The sequence below is a fragment of the Myripristis murdjan genome, chromosome 21 (assembly GCF_902150065.1).
Source record: "Myripristis murdjan chromosome 21, fMyrMur1.1, whole genome shotgun sequence".
Taxonomy (NCBI): domain Eukaryota; kingdom Metazoa; phylum Chordata; class Actinopteri; order Holocentriformes; family Holocentridae; genus Myripristis; species Myripristis murdjan.
Window position 1 is genome coordinate 1910049 of NC_044000.1, and position 24791 is coordinate 1934839.

Genomic DNA, 24791 nt, shown 5'->3' on the forward strand with positions numbered 1-24791 from the left:
ATATTTGGAACCGTTATCGGAACCGGTAGGAACCGGAATCGTTAAGAAGGAATTGTTTAGGAATCGGAATTGTTAAAATCCAAAGGGTCCCAACCCTAATCACTGATAGTTAGTAGAGTTTCTGCTAAACTTGATCAGTAACAGACGCGTTGCTTTCGGGCAGACAGGCTGAATGTGACTGGCATCAAGTCTCTCACTGCCACCACACCGCTGTTTTTTTTTTTTTGTTTGTTTTGTTTTATACCATCTGCTCACTCTTACCAGCTGGTTTTGTCAGACGCGGTGCAGAGTCACCGTCTTAACACACAGGGGTGAAAATCCCATTTCATTATTGGGGGGGACAATAAACAGCAAAATTTCAGAGAGTAATTTCCGGAGGGGACATGAAAAAATTGCTGTCTGGCACAACTGTACCTCCCTCATTCTCTCTTATGCCCCTCTGAAACTTACTGCACAGTGTTGAGCCCTCAGCATGTTCATTTGTTTTAAATAATGCTATTAAAAGCAATAATCCTCTAACCAAATGTCTTTGCTCACTGTTCTAATTTCCACTACAGTCCATACCTTGAATACCTTGAATAATCCAACTACATCAAACTATTCTTCAAAAAACATATTTATTGTCGTGTCAACAAAAAACAAAGCAAGATATGGTATCAAATAGTGACATACAGTATATGTTTGAGCTGTACACTGTCCCCTTTAGATAAAATAAGAAAATGAAATGAAACTATGCCACAAAATAATGCAACTTAAAATGCACAGCCCTTATACATTTAAATTATAAAGTGTAACTGTGAGCCTATCAAACTCAAAGGGCAAATAGCCTTCTTTAAATAAAAAAAATAGATATTTATCTAGAGACAAATTCAAAATATCAGTAAAATATGAACTATTTCTGACATTAATATCCTGACAGACTTTTTGAAAGAATAACAGACTCAGTATTTGCTCCTCCTGTCGTGTGTCCTCTCTCTCACTCACTGTCCTGCACTCACTTGAGCTTGTAAACAATCATTAGCTGTTAGCTTAACTTTATGAATGGAGGGGTCTTGTCCCCCCCTGACCCCCCCGGGATTTCCGTCTATGATTGTTGCAGTCCAGTTGAATCCCTTTAGACTCCAGGAAAGCGGCCACTTGCTCCTCTATGGATTGGACATCCAGCTCGTCAGGTTCCTTTCATTTTTGTTGTACCCCAAACTCTATAAACTCCTGTTTTACAGCATGCACACCTGTGCTGAGCTCATACAAACAAACATGGAAAAGTACAAATAGAACACAAGAAATAAATACAAATTTACACAATCTCCAGAGGCACGCTACAATATGTTAATCTCACATAGTTCTGGTTGTTGCAGTTCATAAGTATATTCAGTTTGGTTCATTACTACACCTGCCACCATAGTTTACTGTTAGGATGCTTTAGAGGCATCAGGCCCAGCCTCTGATTGGTTGTCGGTTGTGTCCTGTGTGCCAAGAGGCGTCTCTTTGCTCTTGGCTGTCTTCTCACTTTGGCTTCGGTTCTGTTTCTCTCTCTCAAGTGCCTTTTCCATCTCTGTGTAGTAGTCGAGAGCCTTCCGCACTGGGTCAATGATGTGTTGCTGCAGAATCAATGAACAGTTAAAGAAAAATACTGCACTGAGATAGTTACACTGTTAATTTGTGATCACTGGGTTCCAGGATTTATTTTTGGACTTTTGAAGTGCTGGACCGACTTTTTCATGTACCCACTTCCCCTCAAATCCTATGAGCTAATTTGTAATGAATGCTGACTGTAAATATTGTCACTTTTAAATGGTCCATTGCAGTGGAATAATTGGTATATTTTCCTCTTCTATTATGATTTGCTTCCTGGATGAGTGCTGCATGTTGCAAGGTGCATTATGTACAGTGCCATCAACCTGACTGAGCTTGAGAGGATCTGCAGAGAAGAATGGGAGCTGCTAAAGGTGCTTCAACAAAATATTAAGCCATGGGTGTGAATACATATGTACCTATTATGTTTAAATGTTTACATTTTTAATCAATTTACAAAAATGTGTGAAAACATGTTTTCACTTTGTCATTATGGGCTATTTCGTGTCGATTTTTTAAAAAAGAAAACGATACAAAAATCGGTTTTAGAATAAGTTTTTAACGTAGCAAAATGTGGAAAAAGTGAAGCGGTGTGAATACTTTCTGATGGCACTGTATAGTGTTAAAGTTTTTTGGGGTTAATTTTCCCTTTCCTTCCTTCACAATGGTTTTGTTGTCTATAATTCTGCCAAAGGATGGCATTCTTCTATAGCGAAAAGATGCAAAGCAACAGAAGGATTGTTATGTTCTACATATATGTTTTTGTTTTTTTTTTTTTAACTTAAAAGAATGTATTGGAAGGTAACCCCTTTATTTTGCAGCATTTATTTTGATGAGTAACTGCAATTTAATTACATTTTTTCACAGTTAATGTAACAGATTACAATTACATTTATTTTGTAATTTAATTACACGTAACAGCTTACTCCCCAACCCTGGAAACATTTAGGCTACCTTTATTTGAACTCAAAGATCATTAAGGGCTGGCCATCATTTACAATGATGTTGAGTAAAACAAAAATACAAAAATAACAGAAGATACAATGTAAAGGAGAACAAACAGTTAAAACAAGTAATAAACCTGAAAGCAGAATGATACATATATATAAATCACATCACCATAGTCCATGACCAAGAGAAAACAGGTTCAATAATCCTTTTCCTTCTAACCATAGGAAAATTAGTTCTATTTCTATACAGAAACCCAAGTTTTGACAAGATTGTCTACATGAAATTTGAAGATGAGTGTGTCATGTAACCAAATACCGAGATATGTATACTCTAACTCTTTCAATGTTGCATCCGTGGACAGTGGAAACATAAAAGATTTTGCTAACATTATCTCTAGCTCTCAAGAACAACATACACTTGGTTTTATGTGGATTCAGTACAAGTTTAAGATTATTAAGTACAGCCTGAAGAATGTTAAAGGAATGTTGCAGGTTTTCCACAGCCAACTGGGCAGTGTTCTGCCCTCTGTTTGAGTGCATGCATAGTAATTAGAGGATTTTTTTGTGCGGCAGTGCCCCCTCCTGGGCATTCAGTGGCGGTAATAAGAGTGCAGGAAATTTCATGCAGTGTTGTCGAAACATGGTAGAGGGCGCGGTGCGGCTGCTTCCCCCGCTACAGTTGTCTTCAGTATTGTAGCCTTAGACACTGATTGGCCGCAAGTATTTTTTTATGTTTATATTGGCTGCCACGTGAAGATTTGTTTGCTGCAAATTATGTTTAGAGATGACTCAACTGCTAGTTAGTGTAGCTGTAAGTTAACAATAAGAGTATTTTTATTTCTTATGTGGTTATGCTTGTGTAGTGAGTGTTACTCATATTTTGATTTTTATTTGTGTTTGTCTTCTGTGCTTTATTGCATTTTTACAATTAAATTTCATTAAACACGCCTTGTTACGCCTTGTGTTTATTGGAGGACAAGTTGTGGAACACCCTTAGTTACCAGTAAGAACTCTTAGAGAGCACTTCCCAAGTTCACAGGCTGCTGCCGATCAGACAGATAATTCAGGAAACAAGTACCTGCGCTTGAGCTAAAACCCATATTACTTAAATTATGTAAGAGTGAAGAATGATCAACAGTGTCAAATGCCTTGGAAAGGTCAACAATGATGGCAGCACAATGTTTTTTCTGATCTAAGGCATTGGCAATGTTGTCCCCAACCAAAGTGATGGCAGAAACAGTGCTGTGCATAGACATGAACCCAGACTGATGTGGGCTCAGAACAACAACAAACAACTTATATAAAGAGAATTTGGGTACTCTGAAAACTATATATGAATTTCTGATATTGTTATATAAATTACCTCCAGGCAGGGGAAGAGGTTGGCCAGCTCAATGAAGAGGGGGAAGAGAACGAATCGGATGAAGCCTGTTTGAGATGAAGGCTTGGTCACTTTGTCCCGGTCCATGAAAGGGGTGACTGGAAGCCCCTCTAACTTCTCCATGTCACTCTGACAACAAACAACATGAATGGACTTGACTGAAATAACATTTAGAGCTGGCTTGTGTAATCCTAATGTTCTCTCCCCTGATTTTGTTTACTTTAGCAGATCATGCCATTCTATTCTTGAATATATAATGGTCGAATAAATTCAATCATTAGTTGAGATCATAGCCCATGCATGGACTGCCACTATAAGCCACCGTGCCCTGTGAAATGTTCCAAATGTTTTAGCATGTACTTTTAACAACCTTATCAAAATTCTTGGCACTTCTAAATATCAACCTCCACCAAGTTTCATGTCTCTAAAACTTGCTTTTAAACGCCAAAATACCATTTTTATCACTTTAATTTTACGTGAAATGGCTTTCTTGACCCTGAAGAAATTATGCTATTATGGTGAGGAATCAAGACTCCATCCGTTAGTTTCATAGTTGTAATTCATGGAAATGTGTTCCATGCTGACAGCAAGGACAGCAAGGTATTTTGTTTTTATTTAAACGGTTAAGCATGGTGGCATTGGCACTACTGGCAGAGAATAATGCATCTGCTTTGTTTGTAAAAATGACATGAAAGACCTGCACTCATCAGGTAATGTGGTGTTGAAAAAAAAAAGGGATAACTGTTTCAACAGTTTCTTTACAGACAATAGGAGTCAGTTACCTGGTTGTAGAACTCCTCCAGAAGGCAGTCCAACCAGGGCTCAGCCACCTCCATAGGCCGCGCTTCATTGGAGATGTCACTCACTTTGATCAAGATCATCATTAGCTGCAGATATATCAGGAAAACATGACAGGACAATAAACAGATTTACACAAATTAGGAGGAGAAGGGATTGACAGATGAGGGCTTTTGAAAGCTGATGCCAATGCTGATATTTTTTTAACTGAAGCTACCAATAGTCAAAATGAACAAAAGATTACAAATATCCAGTGTTTTCTCCGCATTCTTGTCAGGGTGGAGAAGCCTTTGAAGTGCCATTTAAACCACAGGACAATGCAACTACCACAACCACCACATAATCATCATCATCATCATCATCATCATCATAATATAGAACTGAGCAGTTCCATAGTAAGGTAATCAATCAAATGGCATCTTATACATCATATAAAAGCTAAGAGCTAGACGGCCCAGACTGGTCAAAATGTGATTTTTATAGTCTCATATATACCAGTCACATTCAGACACTGTGGACTCCTGTGGAGAATTTCACTGTCATGAAAACCTGTGCTGCACCCCTATTTCTGATTGCTTTGTGAAACACTGTCCTTTTCTCATTTTTCACTAAAAACCAATCTAAATTTTCAGTTAGGCCCTGGAGAAGCAACAGATTTAGTATATTCATGCACATAAATTAGACATGGCATTCATTGATACAGCAAAAGGTTCTCTCTCTCTCTCGCACTCAGCTCTTAGTGGTTCTAAGTACCTCTCCCATTTAGTGTTTACTCTCCTCTTACCACCTCTCTGTGGTCCTTGTTGCTGAAGTCATAAACAGGGAGGATGGACTTGAACTTATTGAGGATCTCATTGTGCCTTGTCATATCAGTGGCCAGGATGCATCTGCAATTATAAGACAATAATAATAATAAAAAAAATCTTAGAATGTGTAGCATTGTGGTTCTACACAAGAAAACATGCATTAAGAGAATGACAGAGATATTCTCACTTGATAATTCCCTCCCTTATCCGTTTGTACTGCTCCATGGTCAGATTTCTAAAGATGTTGCTTTCTGTCTGTAAGAGAGAACAGTGTTTGGTTGCTGTTGCTGTATTTATAGTTAACCTGCTTCCCAAACAGCTAATTCCTTCTGTCAGCTGTGTGCAACATAAGATCAGAAGTCACATTATTTTAATTTAGGTTTCTTCTGCAATAGCTCCTGCTCCAGTATAGTGTTATAATGCCGGGGTTTTTAGTTTAATTCCCTGCACAGCTGTATTCATGATTCTGTAAGGCACCTTGGATAAAAATGCACAGAAAATGACATGTAACTGGTTAATCATTACCTTCTCCAGGATCTCAAAAGCTACAGCACAGTGGTGGTTCTCCAGTGGAGAGATGTCATTGTAGCGAAGAGCAAGTTCAGTCCGAGCATTTATCTAAAAAAAAAAAAAAAAAAAAAAATTATACACTATTATACAGTATCCGATTGAAAGGCATAAATCGAACAGAACTGCAGTGAAAAACACATATCAAATGTTAAATCCAGATTTGAATGTGTTCTTACTTGCAGTGATCTCTTGCAGATGCTCCTACCTGATATGCATTGTTGTACCCTGTGTGGTCAAGGTCATGGCAAACTGCAGAGGTCAACATGGTCAGCAGGTCGATGCTGTCTAATTTGCTCCTCAAGTCCGTCAGCCAGATTAGACCATACATCTGCGCAGAGATGAAGACGCAGTAAAAAACAGAGTAGAAAATGGGAGTGGTTAGGGGTTTGAAACAGGAGTTTTGTTTCAAAGTGAGAACCACCATTTAGAAAAAAGAAACATCAGCTGTCGGTTGAAAAAATGTCATGGTGGAAAAGCACTGGTGCACTGACCTCTGTGAGTTGACAGTACAAGCTTTGCTTCACTTCTGACCACGTCTGACATCACTGTTGGCTGGGCTCAAAAGTGAACTCTTTCACAGACTTTAAACTGGAACAGAACGGATTTTCCTATTCAAGTCAACATAGCAGGATGGCTGGAATGGCAACTGTTTTTCCATGCATCATTGCCATTGCAAAAAAACTATAGCCGTAGCACTGGGCTACCTCTGTATTCCAGTCAGTGGTAACTTTGAACACTTATTTACTGCTTTTAGCAAGCAGCCACGGCAGAACATATCTCAGTTATCAAAGAGACTGTGACACACTTTACTGCCCTGTACATGCATTGTCACTGTAGCAGCTCAGGGGCGCCGCCAGGGATTTTGGGCCCCATGAAAAGAAATCTTATTGGGCCCTTGTATAGCCGGCCAATAGATAAACCTTTTTATTTCAGGCCTTTCGAGGGCCCCCTCCCCCATTGTTGCCCTTGGTAATCAGTCCCGCTTTTCCCACCACTATGACGCCCCTGTACACTGCAAAAAGTCAAAATCTTACCAAGATTATTTGTCTTATTTCAAGTCAAAAATGTCTTATTTCTAGTCAAAATATCTCATTACACTTAAAATAAGACATGATCAGCTCAGAAGTAACTTGTTTTTAGACAATTTTCACTTGTTTCAAGTGAAATTTCACTTGATACCAGTGAAAATTTGCTTGTTTCATTGGCAAAATTTGCCAGTGGAAAAAGTGAAAATTCACTTGAAATAAGTGAAAATTAGCTAGAAACAAGAAACAAATTTTGCCAATGAAACAAGCAAATTTTCACTTGAAACAAGAGACAGTTGTCTAAAAACAAGTTACTTCTGAGGTGATCATGTCTTATTTTAAGTGTAATGAGATATTTTGACTAGAAATAAGACATTTTTGACTTGAAATAAGACAAATAATCTTGGTAAGATTTTGAGTTTTTGCAGTGATAGCAGCTAATCACAACTGCCACTTTGTTCTTAAGTAGCTAAATGACCACGGCAAACAACTTCAAGTTCTGTGGCTCTGTTGAATTTCTGACCACAACCAACAGTGATGTAGGAGGACTGGCAAATGAGGCTGATCTACATCACTGCAGCAAGGTAAAAAAAAAAAAAAAAAAAAATCACCCTCGAGATGCCAGTGAAATCTGGATTTTCTCCATTTAATGAATTGATCCATTACATATCAGTAATGATAAATTATAAACTTGTGGCAATGCTTACAGAGTACATTTATGGCTACGGATTTCATGGGATTTTGAATTTGACAGTTGCTTTTATTTCTAAGTGCTTGTCAAGTTGGGTGCTGCTTGCTGCAAGCTAACAAACAGCATCCAGTGCCTTGACAGCCTTTCAGCAATATCACAGATTACTGTTGAAAACTTCAAATGTCCTCTTAAGGCTGAGTGAGATAAAAGCCTGACCTTCCAGAGTTCTTCAATGATTTGAAATGCCAGTCTGCTCTATAGGCCAGACGTCCTTCACCAGTTAGCCATCAACCTGATTACACAAGTGAATGATTTCATGATTACAGAGGTAGCAGAGGCTCTCTGTGAATTGCCCTGCTAAATCCTCTGTAGCATGCACGCACGCACAAACTTACTCACACTCACCATCTGGGTGACACAGAAGCAGTGCTTGAAGTTGTGGAACGGGATGTTGTTGTAGTGACGGTAGACTTCAAACAGGAACTCTTGCAGTACCTCTGGCTCAATGTTGAAGGCAGCTATGAAATCCAAGTCTGTGTACATGACTTGTAGGAGCACCATGATCTCTGCATCCTCCCACTGCCTGAGATGTGCAAAACACACACAGAAAAGAGACCTTGTGACTGGACAGTTGCTGGTTTGAATCTCCAGACCATGGAAAATGAATGAGTAGCGCCCTCCATTTCCTTAACATCTAAGGCATAAACAACTGTAAATATCAAGCATATGAACCAGAGAAGTTGATATGTATAAAGTACTGCTTTATGCTTTTTATCAGCCACCCACAACCATACACTGTACACAGTTGAAGTGCTACCTCCAGTATTTTTGCACACATGTAAATACAAATGTACAATGGGTTGGTGTATGTACTGTATGTGCATTAAGAATAGATGTTAAGTTCTGCACACAGGGCAGAGAGACAGGGGTCTCCCCCCAGGTCCCTGCTTCCCAGTCCCGCGCACCAGGATCTGGGCTGCCACACTGCTCTCGAGCCGCAGCATGCCACACTTCAGCAGTGGGTTCAACTGTAGCAGCTGGGTCACAGCTTGATGGCCTTATACATACAGTACATACACACACACACACACACATACACACGCAAGCACCGATGGAGAATGTACAAATGTATAGAGGCCGTAGTCTACTTTTCACTCTACTTTTTTTTTTTTTTTTTTTTTTTTTTTATTTGATATTGTATTTAATTCTATTTTAATTTGGTTTACCTTCACTTGTTGGACATTGTATCTTGTTTGATTGTATATTTATCTTTGCCTTATTGTTCATTTGATATTGCTACTTCTTAACTATTCTGCTAGCTGCTGTGTCACTTTGAATTTCCTCTTCGGGGATCAATAAAAGTGAATCTGATCTAATATAAACATATTTATCACATATCTCAGGACAGAGTCCAAGAAATAGACATTTACCAAACTTTCACTTTTATTGATCGGCATTATAGATGGGATAGCTGGTAAAGATGCATAATGCTTTGAGTTTGAGTCCAGTTATGTGGCATGTTATTCCTGTTATTCATCTGTTTTTCCACTGTTAACTGTCCAGTGTCAAATAAATCACAAGCCCACAGTAGAATTTAAAGAAGATGAAGCTTTAAACAAACATTTCATTTACTTCATTTGTCTGCACAGAAGGAAACACTTCTGTTTGCCAGTGCACTAATAAATCCACTGACATGGGTAGCAAAAGCATTTTTGAGTGCATCGTGCATACCAATAATGCTGTCTTCACATGAAAGTTTGTGCTTTTGTCCTCATCACATTATATTTAGATGCAATCTAAAATACTTTGTGCTTACATAGCAGGAATTACCAGACAGTCCTAAAGCATATTATATTAGGGTTTCAAAGGAATCCATTTATTTCATGTAATAATGTTACACTGAAAAGCCTCAGTTCCTTTTGTCTTGGCTTGTGCACATCTTCGCAGTTGAAAGACACCCATCACCTAAAAAGCTCAGGCATGAATGACATGAATGAAATAACCAAGCCGGACTGAATGCAGTGCGCACTTCCCTCCACGATTCCTGCTTCAAACATGGGGTGTTAATTAGGCCTGTCATGAAGACTCCGTGTTCGTGATTTGTAAGCCCACCGCAGACCTATTCATATTGAGATGAGTGTGCTGGCCAGATGAAAAGGGTGAAGGACCCTAACCTCTTCAGAAATGCATCAGAGGTGCTTGTTGGACACAAGACCTCCTCTCTCTTTCTGTCCGTTTATTGAAGAGGCAGGTGCATTACCATTGTTTGCTTGTGATCACATGTACACACAGACAACTCGCTCTTCAATACAGTAAATGGATCCTTTGAACAGTAAATGAAACAGACCTTCAAGTGTTAGATTCATGAAGCTTATAGATGAATCAAAACTCACCAGTTGTCAAAAGTTGGGGTCTTCAGGTACTGTCTCACTTCCTCTGATACCTCCAGGGAGCTGGAGATGTAAAAACACTCTTTGAAAGCACAAGCATTAGACTCCTTACAATCTGATTTTGTGATTCAAACTGTAAGAACAATAAGATTTCCTCTCTCAGTTGAGTGTTGCATGTGCACGTGCCTCATTTGGAGGAACTTTTCCCGCACATGTTCGCACTCCTCCCTGGTTTTACGCAGGGTTCTCTTGTGGTAGAAGGGGGAGGGCTTATGTGTGCCGTCCAGCTCCTTGAACAGACCCAACCAACTCAGATGCTCCACACTCTGAAAGAAGAAAAGGAATCAGTTGAGCAGCCCAGCTTTAAAAGAAGCAGGCTCGAAGGTTACCAGTTTGAATTCCCAGATTGGTGTTTTTGATTTGGGTGGCAGAAAGGGTAATCCTCTCCCAACTACCATCAAGGGGAGCTTTGACAAGGCAGTCTCTAAATGGCTCCATTGTAACATGTTCGGTGTATGAATGAGAAGTAGGGCATTGCTTTTACATACCTTGGATAATTAAACAGGAAAATATATATTCACAATTTTTTTCTGTGAGTGCAGCAAACCTTTGCCCTGATAAATAAAACACCATTCAAAATGCACATTTCCACCAAATCTGCATCTACTTGCCCCAGAAGCACTTCAAACCATAGATACATATTCCATGTATACATTTCGTATGATAATCAAGATGTTATCTGAAAATTGAAACTTCAAAAGGTACTTTTGGGAAAATGGAACCACTGAAAGGCTCAAAATATAGATAAAGTGCAAAGTAAGTGAAATACCCCAGGAAGAAAATTGTATCCACAAAGCAATTCATGGCTACTTGTTGGCTCAATTTAGTTCAGAAGGTTATACTTGTTATATTCTGATGTAATTAAAAACAAGGTCTAAGTGTATCTAAACAATTATACCACCATATTCCAATTTTATTCCTTTCCATGTATTACATGTCTTTCTAAAAATGTTTTATGAGCGGATTAGAAATTACAGAACCCTTTCACTGTACCTCTAGCTTCTCCCGGAACGAATCCACCTGTTTCTTCAGCTCAAACACAACAGCAGGAGTTTCCCCTGTCTCAAATAGGATCTTCCTCTCTAAGCTCTGCAATCTGAGGAAACAGGGGGTCAGTATGGTGCTGATTCATTACACACTCATCTTTGCACCGTCTTGAAAAAGGTCTTCAGATCATCTAAAACATCTTTGGTCACAACATTTCCTTTGGTGCTACACTTTTATTAAATACTTGTTTTTGCATTGAGTAGATCCTTCTTTCCGACCCTGCTTACCTTTTCTCCATGGACGACAGATCAAATCCTAGTGCCACAGCAAGCTCCACATCTGAAATAACAACACGAGAGGGAGATTCTCAATTCAGTTTTGAACTAAACTCCAATGAAGGGCTTCCCATGGTGCCATGGTAAAGATACCTAACGGCTCACTGTTGCAGTCAGCAGCCACCACCTCCAGCTTGTAGCAGGAATTTGGACTGTTGGACTCCAGGTTGGGGGAGATGTTGATGATGTTGCCTTTGGGGTTGTAAAGTTTCAGGATATCGTGGGGTCCTGCCTCAGCTGCAGAGCGGAACAGGTCTGAAAAAAAAAAAAAAAAAAAAAAAAAAGGTCAGTGTTCATTTTAAAACCAACACTGTGTCAGTGCTTATACAAGTCAACTCTTGATAGTGTTGATTTAACACATTTATATGGTTTTGAACAGCTGACAGAGCTATATCAGCTCTATGAGTGGACAAACAACTCTTCAGTCAACACTGTCAATGAAAAATCAGTGTTAATGAATAGTGGAAAATTGGCATAATATTTATTTCAAATGCCCAGATACTGTAAATTGACAAACACACACACACAAACTTACACGTTACACACCCAAAGAAATGGTGATTGCTATTCACGCTTTAATCATCTTGCAATGTATAATGTGCCTTCTTTTTGTTACCTCAAGCATCTGCAACCCTCAGTACTTAAAACACATGATTCAGTAAATGTGCAGCCGGTGCTTGACAAAGCCTTGGACCAGTGCCCCAAGTGAAGAGCTGTCAGTAGCAGCTGTATCACTCTCTGTAGCTCAGACAGCCTTTGTCTCTTGCACAAATGCAGTCCAGGTTTAACTGTGTTGTTATCAGTGCATTTCTGACACATTGCCATATTTACTTTGTTGTGTTGAATAGACAGTGATATTTTTACAATGTTATTTTAATGATTCTTGTGTTTTTTTTTGTGTGTGTGTGTGTGTGTTTTTTTTTTTTTTTTTTTTATTGTGTCCATGGTGGAAATCATTCATTCATTCATTCATTCAAATCTGTTGTAATAGGCTAGTAACAGTGAACTCTCCCCTTTGTATGCAACTCAGTTCATTCCATATTCTCAAAAAATTCATTTAGTAATTAATCTAATTAATTAATTTAGTTTCAAATGATAGATCACATATTTACATTACCTTATTAAAACATTAGGAAACATGTGGCAATTTGGGATAATTTTGGCACATTTATCATAAAATTGTTTTATGTCACATAGAGAACTACAAATTGTTTTCTTGCCATAAGGACCAATGGTTCTTTTTTAAATGATATCACTGTAAACTTGTAGGTGCATTCATGCGTACACACTAAAGTAGCCTAAATTCTGATACATAAATAAGTGCCCCTTAAATATATTTAGTAATATATCCTTATTTTTACCTACCTTTGACGTCCTGGACAGGGCAGTCCACTGGGAACTCAGCTTGTTCTGGTCTCCCATTCACTGTGAAGTAGATTATTTTTGTTGCCATATCAGGGTTTTAGAGCGACTGATGTTGCTGTGCTCAGTGCTGGTGTGGATCCAGTGCCTGTGCTACTTGAATTGACACTCCACCCCCTCTTTTTTTCTCCCCACCTCTTCCTTTGCAGCTCCTTGTCCCTCCTCCCTGCTTACTATTTGCCCAAATCAAAAAGAAGTGGATGCAAAGTTCAAAGTAGCACCTGGATGTTTGTTGTTTTGTGTTCATATATTGCCTGTAGCCGCTTTTTCCATAATTATGGCTAATTTAAATCTTAGGTAAGCGCCTGATTAAACCTGTAAGACCTCCACTGCGGTAGATGGCGCTCTTAAGAGCATAAGGCTTTTTGCGCTTCATGCATACCGTCCTTACCGTGCCTTCTTTTTGTGTCACCACATGGGCAACCGGATCAGCACATCAACGTGGTTTGTAGGGAGTTACTCGTCAGCTCAGTTGGTTTAATTCTCGAATTTACTTCAAATCTTACTAATTAACCGCGATGACCGAAGGTGAAAAGGCGGCGGCCAGTAAGCCGGCTAAAGAACTGCTGGCTCTGAACCCAAAAGAAGAGGCTGAGTTCAAGAAAAAGGTCCTGGAGGTGAAGAAGAGACCCAAGGTTAGTGAAAATATGACGCTGTATCTGAAACAAACCTACGACGAGTCTGGTGTGTTTCGTTTGTAAGAAGTTGCCCATGACTGTTAGCTTAAGTTGTAACCAGAAATGATTTAGCAAGCCGTTCTATCTGACAAAACTGCGTCCTGCCTCGTGGACAAGTCAAATGAGCGTGCAGCTGCCGGGGCCAGGCCTGCTTCCCGAGCTGCGTCAGCCTCTTCAACCTCTCTGCTTCTTCTTTTGCAGGGAAAACATTTGAATCCAGGAGTGGTTTATGTCGGCCACCTGCCTGTTGGGCTGTTTGAGACTCAGCTCAAATCATACTTTGAGCAGTTCGGCAAGGTCCTGAGGTTGCGGCTGGCAAGGAGTAAAAAGGTATTGCTGTGACAGCTAACAGCACAGAGCCCCGGGCTGCCGTGGGCATGATGCAGGGGAGACATTCACTCAGTCGTCGCTGCGAAATGGGCCTCTTAACCAAGAAGCGTGGTGTGAATCAGATAGATAGATAGATAGATAGATAGATACTTTACTCATCCCGAAGGAAATTCACAGTTTTCAGCAGTATCCACAGAGTACAAGATTAAGTAAATCAAAAATAATAAGTAAATCAAAAATAAGGATAAAAGATGACCCTCGAGATCTAAGATCCAAGTACCCAATGTGCACAAAAAACCAATAAAACCAGTGTGCATCGATGTATACAATGTGCATAGATGAGGGCAATGTGCAAATTTACAGTATAATCAGATGATAAGTAAATAAATAGCACCCAGGTGATAAAAAACAATAAAACCAGTGTGCATCGATGTATACAATGTGCATAGATGAGGGCAATGTGCAAATTTACAGTATAATCAGATGATAAGTAAATAAATAGCACCCAGGTGATAAAAAACAATAAAACCAGTGTGCATCGATGTATACAATGTGCAAATTTACAGTATAAACAGATAATAAATAAATAGCACCCAGATGATAAATAGATGATAAAAAAAACAAAACAAAAAAAAATCAATAGATGCATGAAGTGCATGCATCGACTTCTGTTTTGTCTGACCATGATGCTTCACAGCCCTGACAGTCTGATGCATGTTCAGAACAATATCTGGTATTTTGCTCAGCCAGCTCCTTAAGTGTTGAATACAAATCAACACAGCTTTTATGGCAGGAATATCAGAGGAATCACAGGTGTTACTAGGGAAGGTTCTGTTCCATGTAGCTCTAACAGAACTAGGTCCTGGGGTTGTTCATGCTAGCTCACCGGAGAGGCTCTGCTACACTTTGTTAAGAATCCTTTATTAATGTCATTAATAACATCTGTGCTTACCTGCTATTTCATGTCAAAATGTCTGCTGTGAAAAGGACAGCTGAGAACATTCGGTATACATTAAAATAGTTACTTCCCGCTGGGATTTGGCTACATTCTCAAATAAAGCTATCTCACATGGCTCCAATATATTAGTGAAAATTGTATGGTGTGTTATGTGATGAGATTATCATTGATTGTTACAAATGAAAAACACAATCCCCACTATATGTGAGAGATGCTTACCTAATACAGTATATTATTTGCAGTGTCTCCCTCATTGTGAGTGGACGTGACAGTTATGACAATGCTGCATTCTCATTACACAAAAGATTGGCTTGTGGCACAGACTGAAAATGGTCCCAGGTGTATCAGTGATCTGGGGTCAGACAACTGTGCCTAAAGTAGTGTGGCATATTAAGCTTATCATCTACCACTCGTCTTGGCAGTGTGATAAAACCCATCTGCCAACAAAAGCATCCTAAAATTGGGAATGACCACAGATAATGGATCACTAAAGCATTGTATGGCAGTACCTTAAAAATGGAAGTCCAAGGCCAGATCAGAAACAAGGGTATTTATGAAGTGGCAAACCATTGTTTTCTCTCATGTCTTGTTTTCCAGACAGGTGGGAGTAAAGGCTATGCTTTTGTGGAGTTTGACTGTGATGAAGTAGCCAAGATTGTAGCAGAGACCATGAACAATTACCTCATGGGAGAGAGATTGATTAAATGTGAGTATTGTGCAAGTTGAAAAGGTTGCTTGTAACCCTGAGCATGATACCAATGTTTATTTATTTATTTATTTTCATGGGTGATAGAAGACTACATTAAAACCAAAAAAATGTAGACACTAATTCTTTCAGTGTCAAGACACTAAAATTTGGGTTGTCTTCATTTACAGAATCAAAATTACTAGAATAGTTCTTGGGCTGGGCAAAATGGACAAAGTCATATATGCTGATATTTTTGATCAAATACCTCAATATCGATATTGTGATGTTATTTTAGGAATGAATTTTGGTGCTTTCACAAAACATTTCCTCCATGAAATTTTTGATTAACAGCAATTAGTAATGTAGACATAATGGCCAAGCAGGTAGAGGCATATAATAGAACAGCTCAAATAATCTGAGCTCAGAAAATTGCATTTCTTTACTGTAATGCAGTTTTTAAAACCAGGAAGAAAAAAAAATACTATATCACAATATCCAAAATCCCAGACAATAGCTGTTATATCACATTATTGATATACTGCCCAGCCCTTCTGAGCAGCAGAGCCTCACTCCGTTGGACAGTTTTATTCCAACAAGATGAGATTTAACCTTTGGTTTTTGTACTTTTTTGTTGACCCATGCACTTTTATTTCCTGTTTCCTTTCCATGACCGTAATTTACAACTTTATGCACAATGGTAAATTCCACTAGTTGACACCACAGTCTCAGGGGCTCAAATCTAAATGTAAATCCTTTGTGTTTTATGTCCTAGGTCATGTAGTACCCCCAGAGAAGGTACACGAGAAGCTGTTCGTTGGCTCCAACAGGGTGTTCCAAAAACCCAAACATCCTGCTGTAACACGCTACAACAGAATTCACACGCCAGAGCAGGTCACTAAGATGACCGAGAAGCTCCTGCGCAAAGAGTCAAAGCTCCGCAAGCGGCTCGCAGCACACGGGATCAACTACGACTTCCCGGGATTTGTAAGTTTTGGGATTTTGAATAGTAACATACAGGACAATTTTTGCCCCCAACTCCATTTCTTTTTTAAATTGGGATGATTCGAGCCAAAGATCGAATCACCCCTGCTATGGGATGCCAGTAATGTTGATGTACTTGAGTCCTTTGCATGTTAAGAGCATCAGCTAACTGCCCAAAGTGGAAACACAAATACTAGAGTTGATTGCTTATATTTTGGTCACATCTTGGCTTTTCAATACCTCGATTACGATTAATGAACGATTATTGAGATATTTGGTCAACGATATCATGATTTTGTCGACTTCATCTATCTGTAATCTGTTGGTTTAAACACTCACAGGCTGACCTTGTATGTATGTGTGTTGTGTTTTTTTCCCTTTCACAGGCTGCCCAGGTGCCTAAGAAGCAAAAGCCATCCGATGTCACCAATGCCTCTACATGTAGTGATGTAAGAGTAACTCTGATTTAAAAAACAAAACAAAACAAAAAAAGGAAAATAAGTGCATTGTATGATACAATGGACATGCTTATGTTTTTTGAGCACAGACTGAAAATGGTCCCAGGTGTTGCAGTGGTCTGGGGCCAGATAACTGTGCCTACAGTATTGTGGTGCGTTAAGCTTATCACCTGCTCCTCCTGTTGGCAGTGTGATAAAACCCATGTGCCAACATATCCGCAGGGGGAAATAGATGATGCTGTACAGGGATAATGGGATAACCTGACATTTTAAACCCAATTAATCAAGTTGTGATTGCTCTAGCATGACTTGTGTGCCTAATTGGCTTTCTTTTATTAACAAACCCCTTTCTTTATATCAGGACACCACGCCAGTTTGTACCCCATCCGTCCTGGAGAGGAGGAAGTCCATGGTCATCGATGATGACGTGGATGATGAAATTATCATTAAGGCACCAGCTCAAAAGACAGAAGGCACAGAGCAGGATGAAGAGGATTCCTCAGCGGAGGAGGAGGGAGAAGGGGATGAGGAGGATGACTCAGAGAGTGAGGAGCCCTCTGAAGGAGACAAGGCTACCACAGAGGATGCAGAGGCGGAGTGAACATCTCCACTCTTTTATTTTGGACTTGATGATGGACTCTGTCAGAGCAGCAATACATACATCAAGGTTATTGATGGACTTAAAATTGCTTTGAGTGACAGCACAAGTTGGAACTGTGGTCAGAAGTCAGTATAGATGTTGAATATGTGGAAATTGCACCACAAGAGCTAATAATTTTCAATGAAAGTGACTCTTGGAGAAAGACTCTTTCCAAATTGTGGGTGTTATAGGAATAAGTTCCACAAATGTTGTCTGTAATGGCATCACAGTGGAAGGTGGTTGGCCACTAGTTGTACCTGGACTGAACTTAATCAACGACGACAAATTTTCATTGCAACAATACAGGGACTGGTATTGAAGTAAGCCAATGATATAGTGGTCCTAGTGTTGCATAACAATATGTTGGCCCTGTGTAATGGTTTATTACTAATACACCTGTCAAATGCTCAGTTTTAAATGGTCATATTCACAGTGATGCTATCATTGATGATAATAAATGTTATAATCTATTGCTGAACATTTTCTTTGAGACACTGATTGGTTATTACATTTCTGAGGAGGAAAAGTGGTGCTGCTCTGAAGTTGGTTATGGTCTTAGCTGGTAGGGTGAAGTGTTCCCACCACTATCACATCATATTATCTTATGCTTCAGCACACTTTGGCCTAACAATTTCACTAGCCATGCTGAACTAGAGGTTCCTTTAAAATGTTACTCAAGGTCTTACACGGTTATTGATAAGTCCAATTGTGCTCAAAACGCTCAAAAAATTTTTGGCTGAAAAGAGTGCTCAAAGTGAAACCAAACTAATGTGTGTTGTGCATCCCTCCAAACCAATTTCAAGCTTAGCGCCGCCTCTCAACATGGGCTCTTCTCCCATCTCTTTAATTGTGGAGCAGAACACTCCCCGTGAAGCTCTGGTTCTCGCGACAGAAAAGGATTTCATGAACCAACTATGATGCCTCATTAATGTGAAAATCACAGGTTTGACCTGCATCCGTCTTTTGCCCAGGTCCTTGAATTAATGAACCTTTTTCCTCGCCACCGTTGATTTCTCTATGTAATAGCTTTAGCAAAAATGCCGACCAATTGCAAATAAAAACGTCTGACTGTTATCTGTTGTTGCCACTGGGAGGCTATTGCACATGGATCAGAGACACCATATGACCAGTGGGTGCCGCTAGAGGTTGAGCTACACAGCACGCGGCTTGCATTGCATGCGACAGTTTTCCAAGTGCCAACATCATCCCTGGTCCGACTGCGCATGCGCACGACGATCCCATTCTTGTCCTGCAAGCAGCATTCCGGGGTGGAGAGAGCGGAGTCTCGATGCCACAGAGACAAGCCGACTGTATATTTACAAAGCCAAATACGAGGTGAATATTTAAATCGACTGCGACGTTTGAACGGGACATGGTGAGTAGACACATCAGTGATGTTGCTACATCTCCTCGCCGCATTGTCATATTATCTCTTTGTGGCGCCTGTCTCCCTGCCTGCCTGTGAACTGACGTTTCAATGAAAGGAAGGCTTTTTTTTTTTTTTTTTTTGCTAGAGGCTAGCTTTAGCTATTATCCACACACTCATACTCTGTCTGGCTCAGGGTTAGCCAGCTGTTGAGAGGAAAAAAAACAATGTGACGCGGTCATATGTGTTAAACCACAGGGGAAGCTTTTGTTTATTTTAATGGTGTCCAAAACATGTGAAGGTAACGTTATAATAGTTTGAATGGTGGATTTTTCTCGAATTTGGCTACCCTGATGGGTAATGCTAGCAGCGATGGGTAGGTTTAGAGCTAGCCTCCAGGAGCTTAGCTAACATTACACAAAAGCAAAGAACTGTGTGTGTGTGTGTGTGTGTGTGTGTGTGTGTGTGTTTGGGGGGATGAGTTACCCCCCCCCCTTAGGTAGGGGGTCAGGTAGCAAATATATCCGACTGACAGGCAAGAATGCCTTCTCAAAAGATGACAGCAGGCCTTATGAAACTGAATGGAGATTAATGCTAATTTAAAAGCAATTTCAGGATACTATGTTTCTCCATATCTTATTAGACCAGTGTTATCAAATGGTCACTGTTCTCTGTTACTGGATATTCTACTTTGTTCTTCTCAGTCAGTGCGCTTAAATTTTGTTACTGTGCCAGTACAATCAGCAGCAATCTCTTAAACATAGCCCAAAGGTTTATTACACTTGTATTACAGTTTTGTTAGAGTTAGTAGCCAATTTATTACCATGTTTTCGATGCCCAGTAAACAAGTGAGTATGAAGTCCTCTGAGATGATTGAATTCCGGAACCACACAATTGCACTGATAAAATGAAAGTATTTCATGCAATTCCTTTTTCTTTTAAAACTGTGGGGATGTTATCATCCAGTGCATTTAGGCCATATCAGGCTGGCACATAGACATTATTCTGCAGGTTTGGTTTGCCTTTCTCATCATGAAGGATCACATCTGATAGAGATTGTTTAAGCATTCCTCTCTGGCAGACAATCTTGTCACACAAGGTTATTTGAAGGGAAGGAGCCCTCTCAGCATGTGATAGAGCTGTTTTGAAGCAGTGCAAATAAACACTGCAGTGACACGCTTGTGTTTTCTTCATCTGAAGTTTGTACTACAACTCTTCTGCCCACATGTTGTTTCCATGGCATTGGGTTGCCAAGCCAAACAGTCGAAGCTGTTGGAGGTGGGGGGCAAGTCTCATACTACTTAAAACACAGTTTGATACTTGATTAAGTTTACTGGAGGTGAATTTGAACCAAAGTAGTGTTAGCACTAACTCTCCACGTTGTGTTGCTTTGCAAGATTAGCATATTCCACATTTCAATCAGTGCTCTTAGCTGTTGGGCACTCACTGATTTTAACAGGGTAACCTTTCTCAAGACAACACACTCTCTTTTAAGTGTACCATTTACCAGTTTGAAAGTCTACTGTGATTGATGACAAAAACCATTTTAGAAATCACTATTGTTGTGCTACAGGGATTTGCTAAAGAATTTGCCTCCGGTGTTTTGTCTATATTCTGTTTTGCTCCTCTAGGGCTCTCCAGGGCAGACCCCGGGACAAGACATGGAGCTGTGAACGTGCACTCTTACTGGTCCTCTCCATCCATCTCCATTTACTGCCTTACCCACAGCTCTCCTTACCACTGCCTCTACTCCTGCTGTAGTGGTTTGGCTCAGACTCTTCTCATAGAGGAAGGAAAAAAAGAAAGTGGGAGGGACAAGTAAACCCTCCCCAGCTGCTGTCCAGACACACACATGCTGCATTGCTGCCATTCCCCAAGCCCTACTCCATCCATTCCTAGGGCACAGCCCCTAGCTTGCTAGCTAGCTGGCACTTGGCACACAGTGAAGGCCTTTCCTGAGGGATAAAAATACAACAAGACTGTGCACACTCCAGTTTTTATTTCCTCTCTCACCTCTGGATCACCCACCCGCCCACTTGTAGTGTCTAAGTGGGGCTCATTTTGTTTAACTGTCATTCCTGCTGCTGTGAGCAGTGGAGGATAGTTAGTAGCACATCAGTCAGCCAGTCCGTCAACCAGGCAGACTGAGGAAGGCAGAGGGTGTGGTCATTTTAGGCCAGGATGGAGCCCAGCATGGAGAACTGCCTGGTCCAGGTCCTGCAGAAGGATGTGGGCCGACGGCTGCAGGTGGGTCAAGAGATCATTGAGTACATCTCGGACAAGGAGAAGTCCCACGACCTGGAGCAGGATCAGACGGCGCTGGACAAGATGGTCGATGGCATTGCCAGCTCCTGGGTCAACTCCAGCAACTTCAAGGTAAACTCATGCAAACAGACAGGAAAACAATGGAGATTCATGTGGGATGTGTCAGATCACATACAGGTTAAGCTCTTTGCAACTTTTAAATAGCATTTGCGATTGTTTATTTGGACTCATTTTAGACTGCGGGAAAGTACATTTCTGCGCTGAGGCATCCCCAGAAATTTTCAGAATCTATAGTGAATTGAATCTTCTCTGGACACAACAGGAAATGTTGTGTCTGTCAACTTGCCAGAAAGCATTATTTTGCCTTCAGTTTACTTGGAAATCTGTTCCGTGGCTCACATGAAACAGCATTACAACCTTGAGGCAGGCTGATGTTTGCAGCAAAAGCATTTGTTCAGATATATGGGTTCAATCACTTTATGGTTTGAATCTATGATTTATACGCCAGCAATCTATTAGATAAGGCCTATATTTTTCAAAGTCCAAACATGGCTTGGCATTGAATGTCATCCTCGGACATTAACAGCTATTACTAGCCCATGAATTGAATAGTGCAACTAGAAAAACAACGATGCAACCTTGTAGAATTCTCAGTTTCTTCTCTGTGTTTTGACTGCACTTTCATTGTTCAGTCATATAATGGTGCTTCAGTATTTTGTCTAGAGTTGAATCCCCAGATCTTCACACTGTTTTGCTGTGCAGGATGGCAAAATGTGCTCAGGCGAGCACAGGCATGTAACCAAATTGCTTTGTTTCACCATGGTGCTGGCCCATATTCTCTTGCTGTGATTGATTGTGCTATATTTTCAAATCTGAAGTAGGGCACAGTTTTAACTGACCCCGAATTGTGATTACTTCAGCAGTTTCATCAGTGCCCAACCACTGGTTACATTCTCTGCTCTCGCTGTGGAGAACATACTATTTGGTAAGGTGCCAATTTCATGTTGGGATATGCAGCTTTTGTTTTACACGGGTCTGAACGTTTCAGAGATCTCTATCTGAACAAAGCCAAGCCTGTCCCCACTGCTCTACATAGCTCAGAGTGGACTGGAGCTTTCAGTTGAGAGCAGGGCAGATATGGGGCATCACAGAGCCTGGCGGAAGAATGTCAGACTTTTAGTCGAGGATCAGCTTCCCCACATGGGAAAGGCTGTAGGTTTTCGGTCCACATTCTTTAGCCCATAGAATATCTTCTGCCATTTGTTTTTTCATATATATAGTGGAAAAGGTGAGCTTCCTTGAGAGGTACAGTTCTGTTATTGTGGAGCTATTTTAAATCTTGTAAAAAAAAAAAAAACAAAGCAGTGCATAGAAGATTTTCTCTCCCCTGAGGTGATCCTGAAACAACACTCAACTTCTGTGCTGCACTCAAATGCATGTAAGCAACTGGGAAGAAATTCTAAATGTCCAAATGTGTCTACAACCTCCTTCTCCATCTCAAGTCTCACTTCATCCTCTGCCTCCCTCTTTTTTGTCTGTCTTTCTTGTAGATGATATTCAAGGTCAGATAGGTTTGCAAGGGCAGTTGGCTTGGACAAGGAATAAAAATGTGCCTTTCCTTTGTCTGTGACCTGACTCGTCTCTCTAGCTAGCCCGACAGGGAGACAATAGCCCTGAGAGCATGCTTGGACACAGACTGCAGCTGATCAGCGGGCAACTAATGTGGAAACTATTTAGTTAGGGAGAGAGAGGGGGAAGGATTCGTTCTCCGTAAACGGAGGTTTGGGAAGTTGACTGTTACAGCAAGTGAGTGTTTCAGCACAAAGCTTCACAGGCTTTTACAGTCTCACTCACTTCCTAATAACCTGTCCTTGAAATACTGCAGTCATTCCAACTTTGTAGGAGGTAGTGTGTTTTGTGCACTGTGCATACCTTTTGTGTTTGGATAGCAAACATGAGACTGTTCTACTGCCATACTGGTTAGTTGACAAGGCAAGTGTTGCTGAAGACAGCTGAGTGGCAGTGGAACTTGATCACAGTGTGCTCACTTTTTCATACACCTGCGTAGAAGGAGTTTACCAATAAACCCTGCTATCAGTATATTTGCATGTGAAACTGTGTTCACAATATAATATATATATAGATTAAGCAGTGCTTTATTTATCCTGGAGGGGAAATTCAGTTGTCACAGCAACAATGTGCAATTTCGAATCAGAAGCTACCAAAAGGAAGGCTGTGAGAAAACTAATAAAACAGTCACCCGAGGAGTTAACAGGTGTACTCAGCCATACAAAGCAACAATCTGGTCGATAACTTTGTGTCAAAAATGTAGCTGCATCTTTCCAAATATGAGGGAATAAATGGACATTTTTCTCTGATTTTGAAATACACTGTGATCATGATATTCATTTTTGAGCTAGTATCAGGCCATAACCTTAACTTGTAATGATACAGCTTGCTTCAAATGTTTTCTTGAGCATTTTACAGTATATTTGTTTATGTCAGCTGCTGTAAAACGTCACCGGCCTGTTCTCAGATATGCAACTTGTCACAGAACCCACCACTGCAGTGCTAAGCTGTCAATGGAGCAACATATTATACAAGACAATATTGTAGTGTTTAATCCTTCATTCAGCAGACTGGTCCACCCACACTTAGCCTGCTGGCTAGCACATGCTGTATAACACAGTGGGTTCCCATGTATTGCTGAAACCTAGAAAAGGAAATGCCCTTTTCTGCAACTTAAAACATATGGAAACAGTGAATATATGTCTCAATGCAGTTAGTCAGAGCTTTGAAAATCAGAAAGTTAAAGGTCCCTCTGTAAGAACTTAGTACAGTAAATGAACAACACACACTGAAAATTTAGGTAAACTAACACAACATAATACAAAAACCAAGGGATATGTAGCATAAAGATAATTTTAAGTGCCAAATAAGCATTTTGAAGCTAGTTTTCTGAAAATCTCACCTGAGAGGTACGTTCCTGCACGTCTTTCTGGAACAGTATGAATGCAATGTGCCACCACTTCATTACACCTTAGTTTCTTACTGAAATTGCTCTTACACACAAATATCAATGATGAGAGACTGATGTTGAATAGACACATATTCTTGTGCAATTTATTTGGCAAAGTCCAAAAATATCTTTATAATAGTTTTCTAAAAAGAGCAGAAAGCCTGACCATCAAGCATGGCTGACACACTGACACCTATTGCTGTTTCTTAAGGGAGTGCTTTCATGATTCATGCATAAACAAATTAAAGCCGAGGTTCTCTGTGTGTGGTGGATGGACATCTCTTCACACGGTTGTCTTTCTACAGAGCAATCTCCCTTTTACGTGTTCCTGTCAGCTGAGGGTGTGTCATGTCAGCTGCTCTAGTTTCAGCTTCTAATCAACTTGAAACAAGTTTGCATAAGCCCGATGACTGGCAGAG

At 40.2% G+C, this 24791-nt stretch overlaps 3 protein-coding genes and 2 non-coding genes across 5 annotated transcripts in view; 4 read left to right on the forward strand and 1 right to left on the reverse strand.

Annotated features, from left to right (window-relative positions):
* Positions 1 to 1251: 1251 nt before the first annotated feature.
* LOC115380162 (high affinity cGMP-specific 3',5'-cyclic phosphodiesterase 9A) lies at positions 1252 to 13070 on the reverse strand. Its single transcript, XM_030081249.1, has 14 exons — positions 12934 to 13070; positions 11662 to 11823; positions 11521 to 11572; positions 11240 to 11342; positions 10373 to 10512; positions 10190 to 10249; positions 8202 to 8379; positions 6286 to 6408; positions 6036 to 6128; positions 5698 to 5765; positions 5489 to 5591; positions 4689 to 4793; positions 3889 to 4035; positions 1252 to 1601 (listed from the first exon to the last, which is right to left on the reverse strand). The coding sequence occupies exons 1-14, from the start codon at positions 13019 to 13021 to the stop codon at positions 1413 to 1415; spliced, it is 1611 nt and encodes a 536-aa protein (XP_029937109.1). The 5' UTR covers positions 13022 to 13070; the 3' UTR covers positions 1252 to 1412.
* A 321-nt stretch (positions 13071 to 13391) lies between these two features.
* Positions 13392 to 18202, forward strand: nifk (nucleolar protein interacting with the FHA domain of MKI67). Its single transcript, XM_030081534.1, has 6 exons — positions 13392 to 13625; positions 13869 to 13997; positions 15553 to 15661; positions 16416 to 16627; positions 17011 to 17073; positions 17444 to 18202. The coding sequence occupies exons 1-6, from the start codon at positions 13509 to 13511 to the stop codon at positions 17681 to 17683; spliced, it is 870 nt and encodes a 289-aa protein (XP_029937394.1). The 5' UTR covers positions 13392 to 13508; the 3' UTR covers positions 17684 to 18202.
* LOC115380522 (small nucleolar RNA ACA64) lies at positions 15274 to 15404 on the forward strand. Its single transcript, XR_003930349.1, has one exon. It is a non-coding gene; the product is annotated as a small nucleolar RNA ACA64 (small nucleolar RNA).
* On the forward strand, positions 17168 to 17298 carry LOC115380521 (small nucleolar RNA ACA64). Its single transcript, XR_003930348.1, has one exon. It is a non-coding gene; the product is annotated as a small nucleolar RNA ACA64 (small nucleolar RNA).
* A 767-nt stretch (positions 18203 to 18969) lies between the features above and the next one.
* The window catches only part of clasp1a (cytoplasmic linker associated protein 1a), a 107720-nt gene continuing 101898 nt past the window's right edge, over positions 18970 to 24791 (forward strand). Inside the window, exons 1-2 of the mRNA XM_030080193.1 lie at positions 18970 to 19097; positions 20720 to 21464. Of these exons, the coding sequence (XP_029936053.1) occupies positions 21270 to 21464 (195 nt within the window). The 5' untranslated portion in view covers positions 18970 to 19097; positions 20720 to 21269. The remainder of the gene's footprint in view (positions 19098 to 20719; positions 21465 to 24791) is intronic.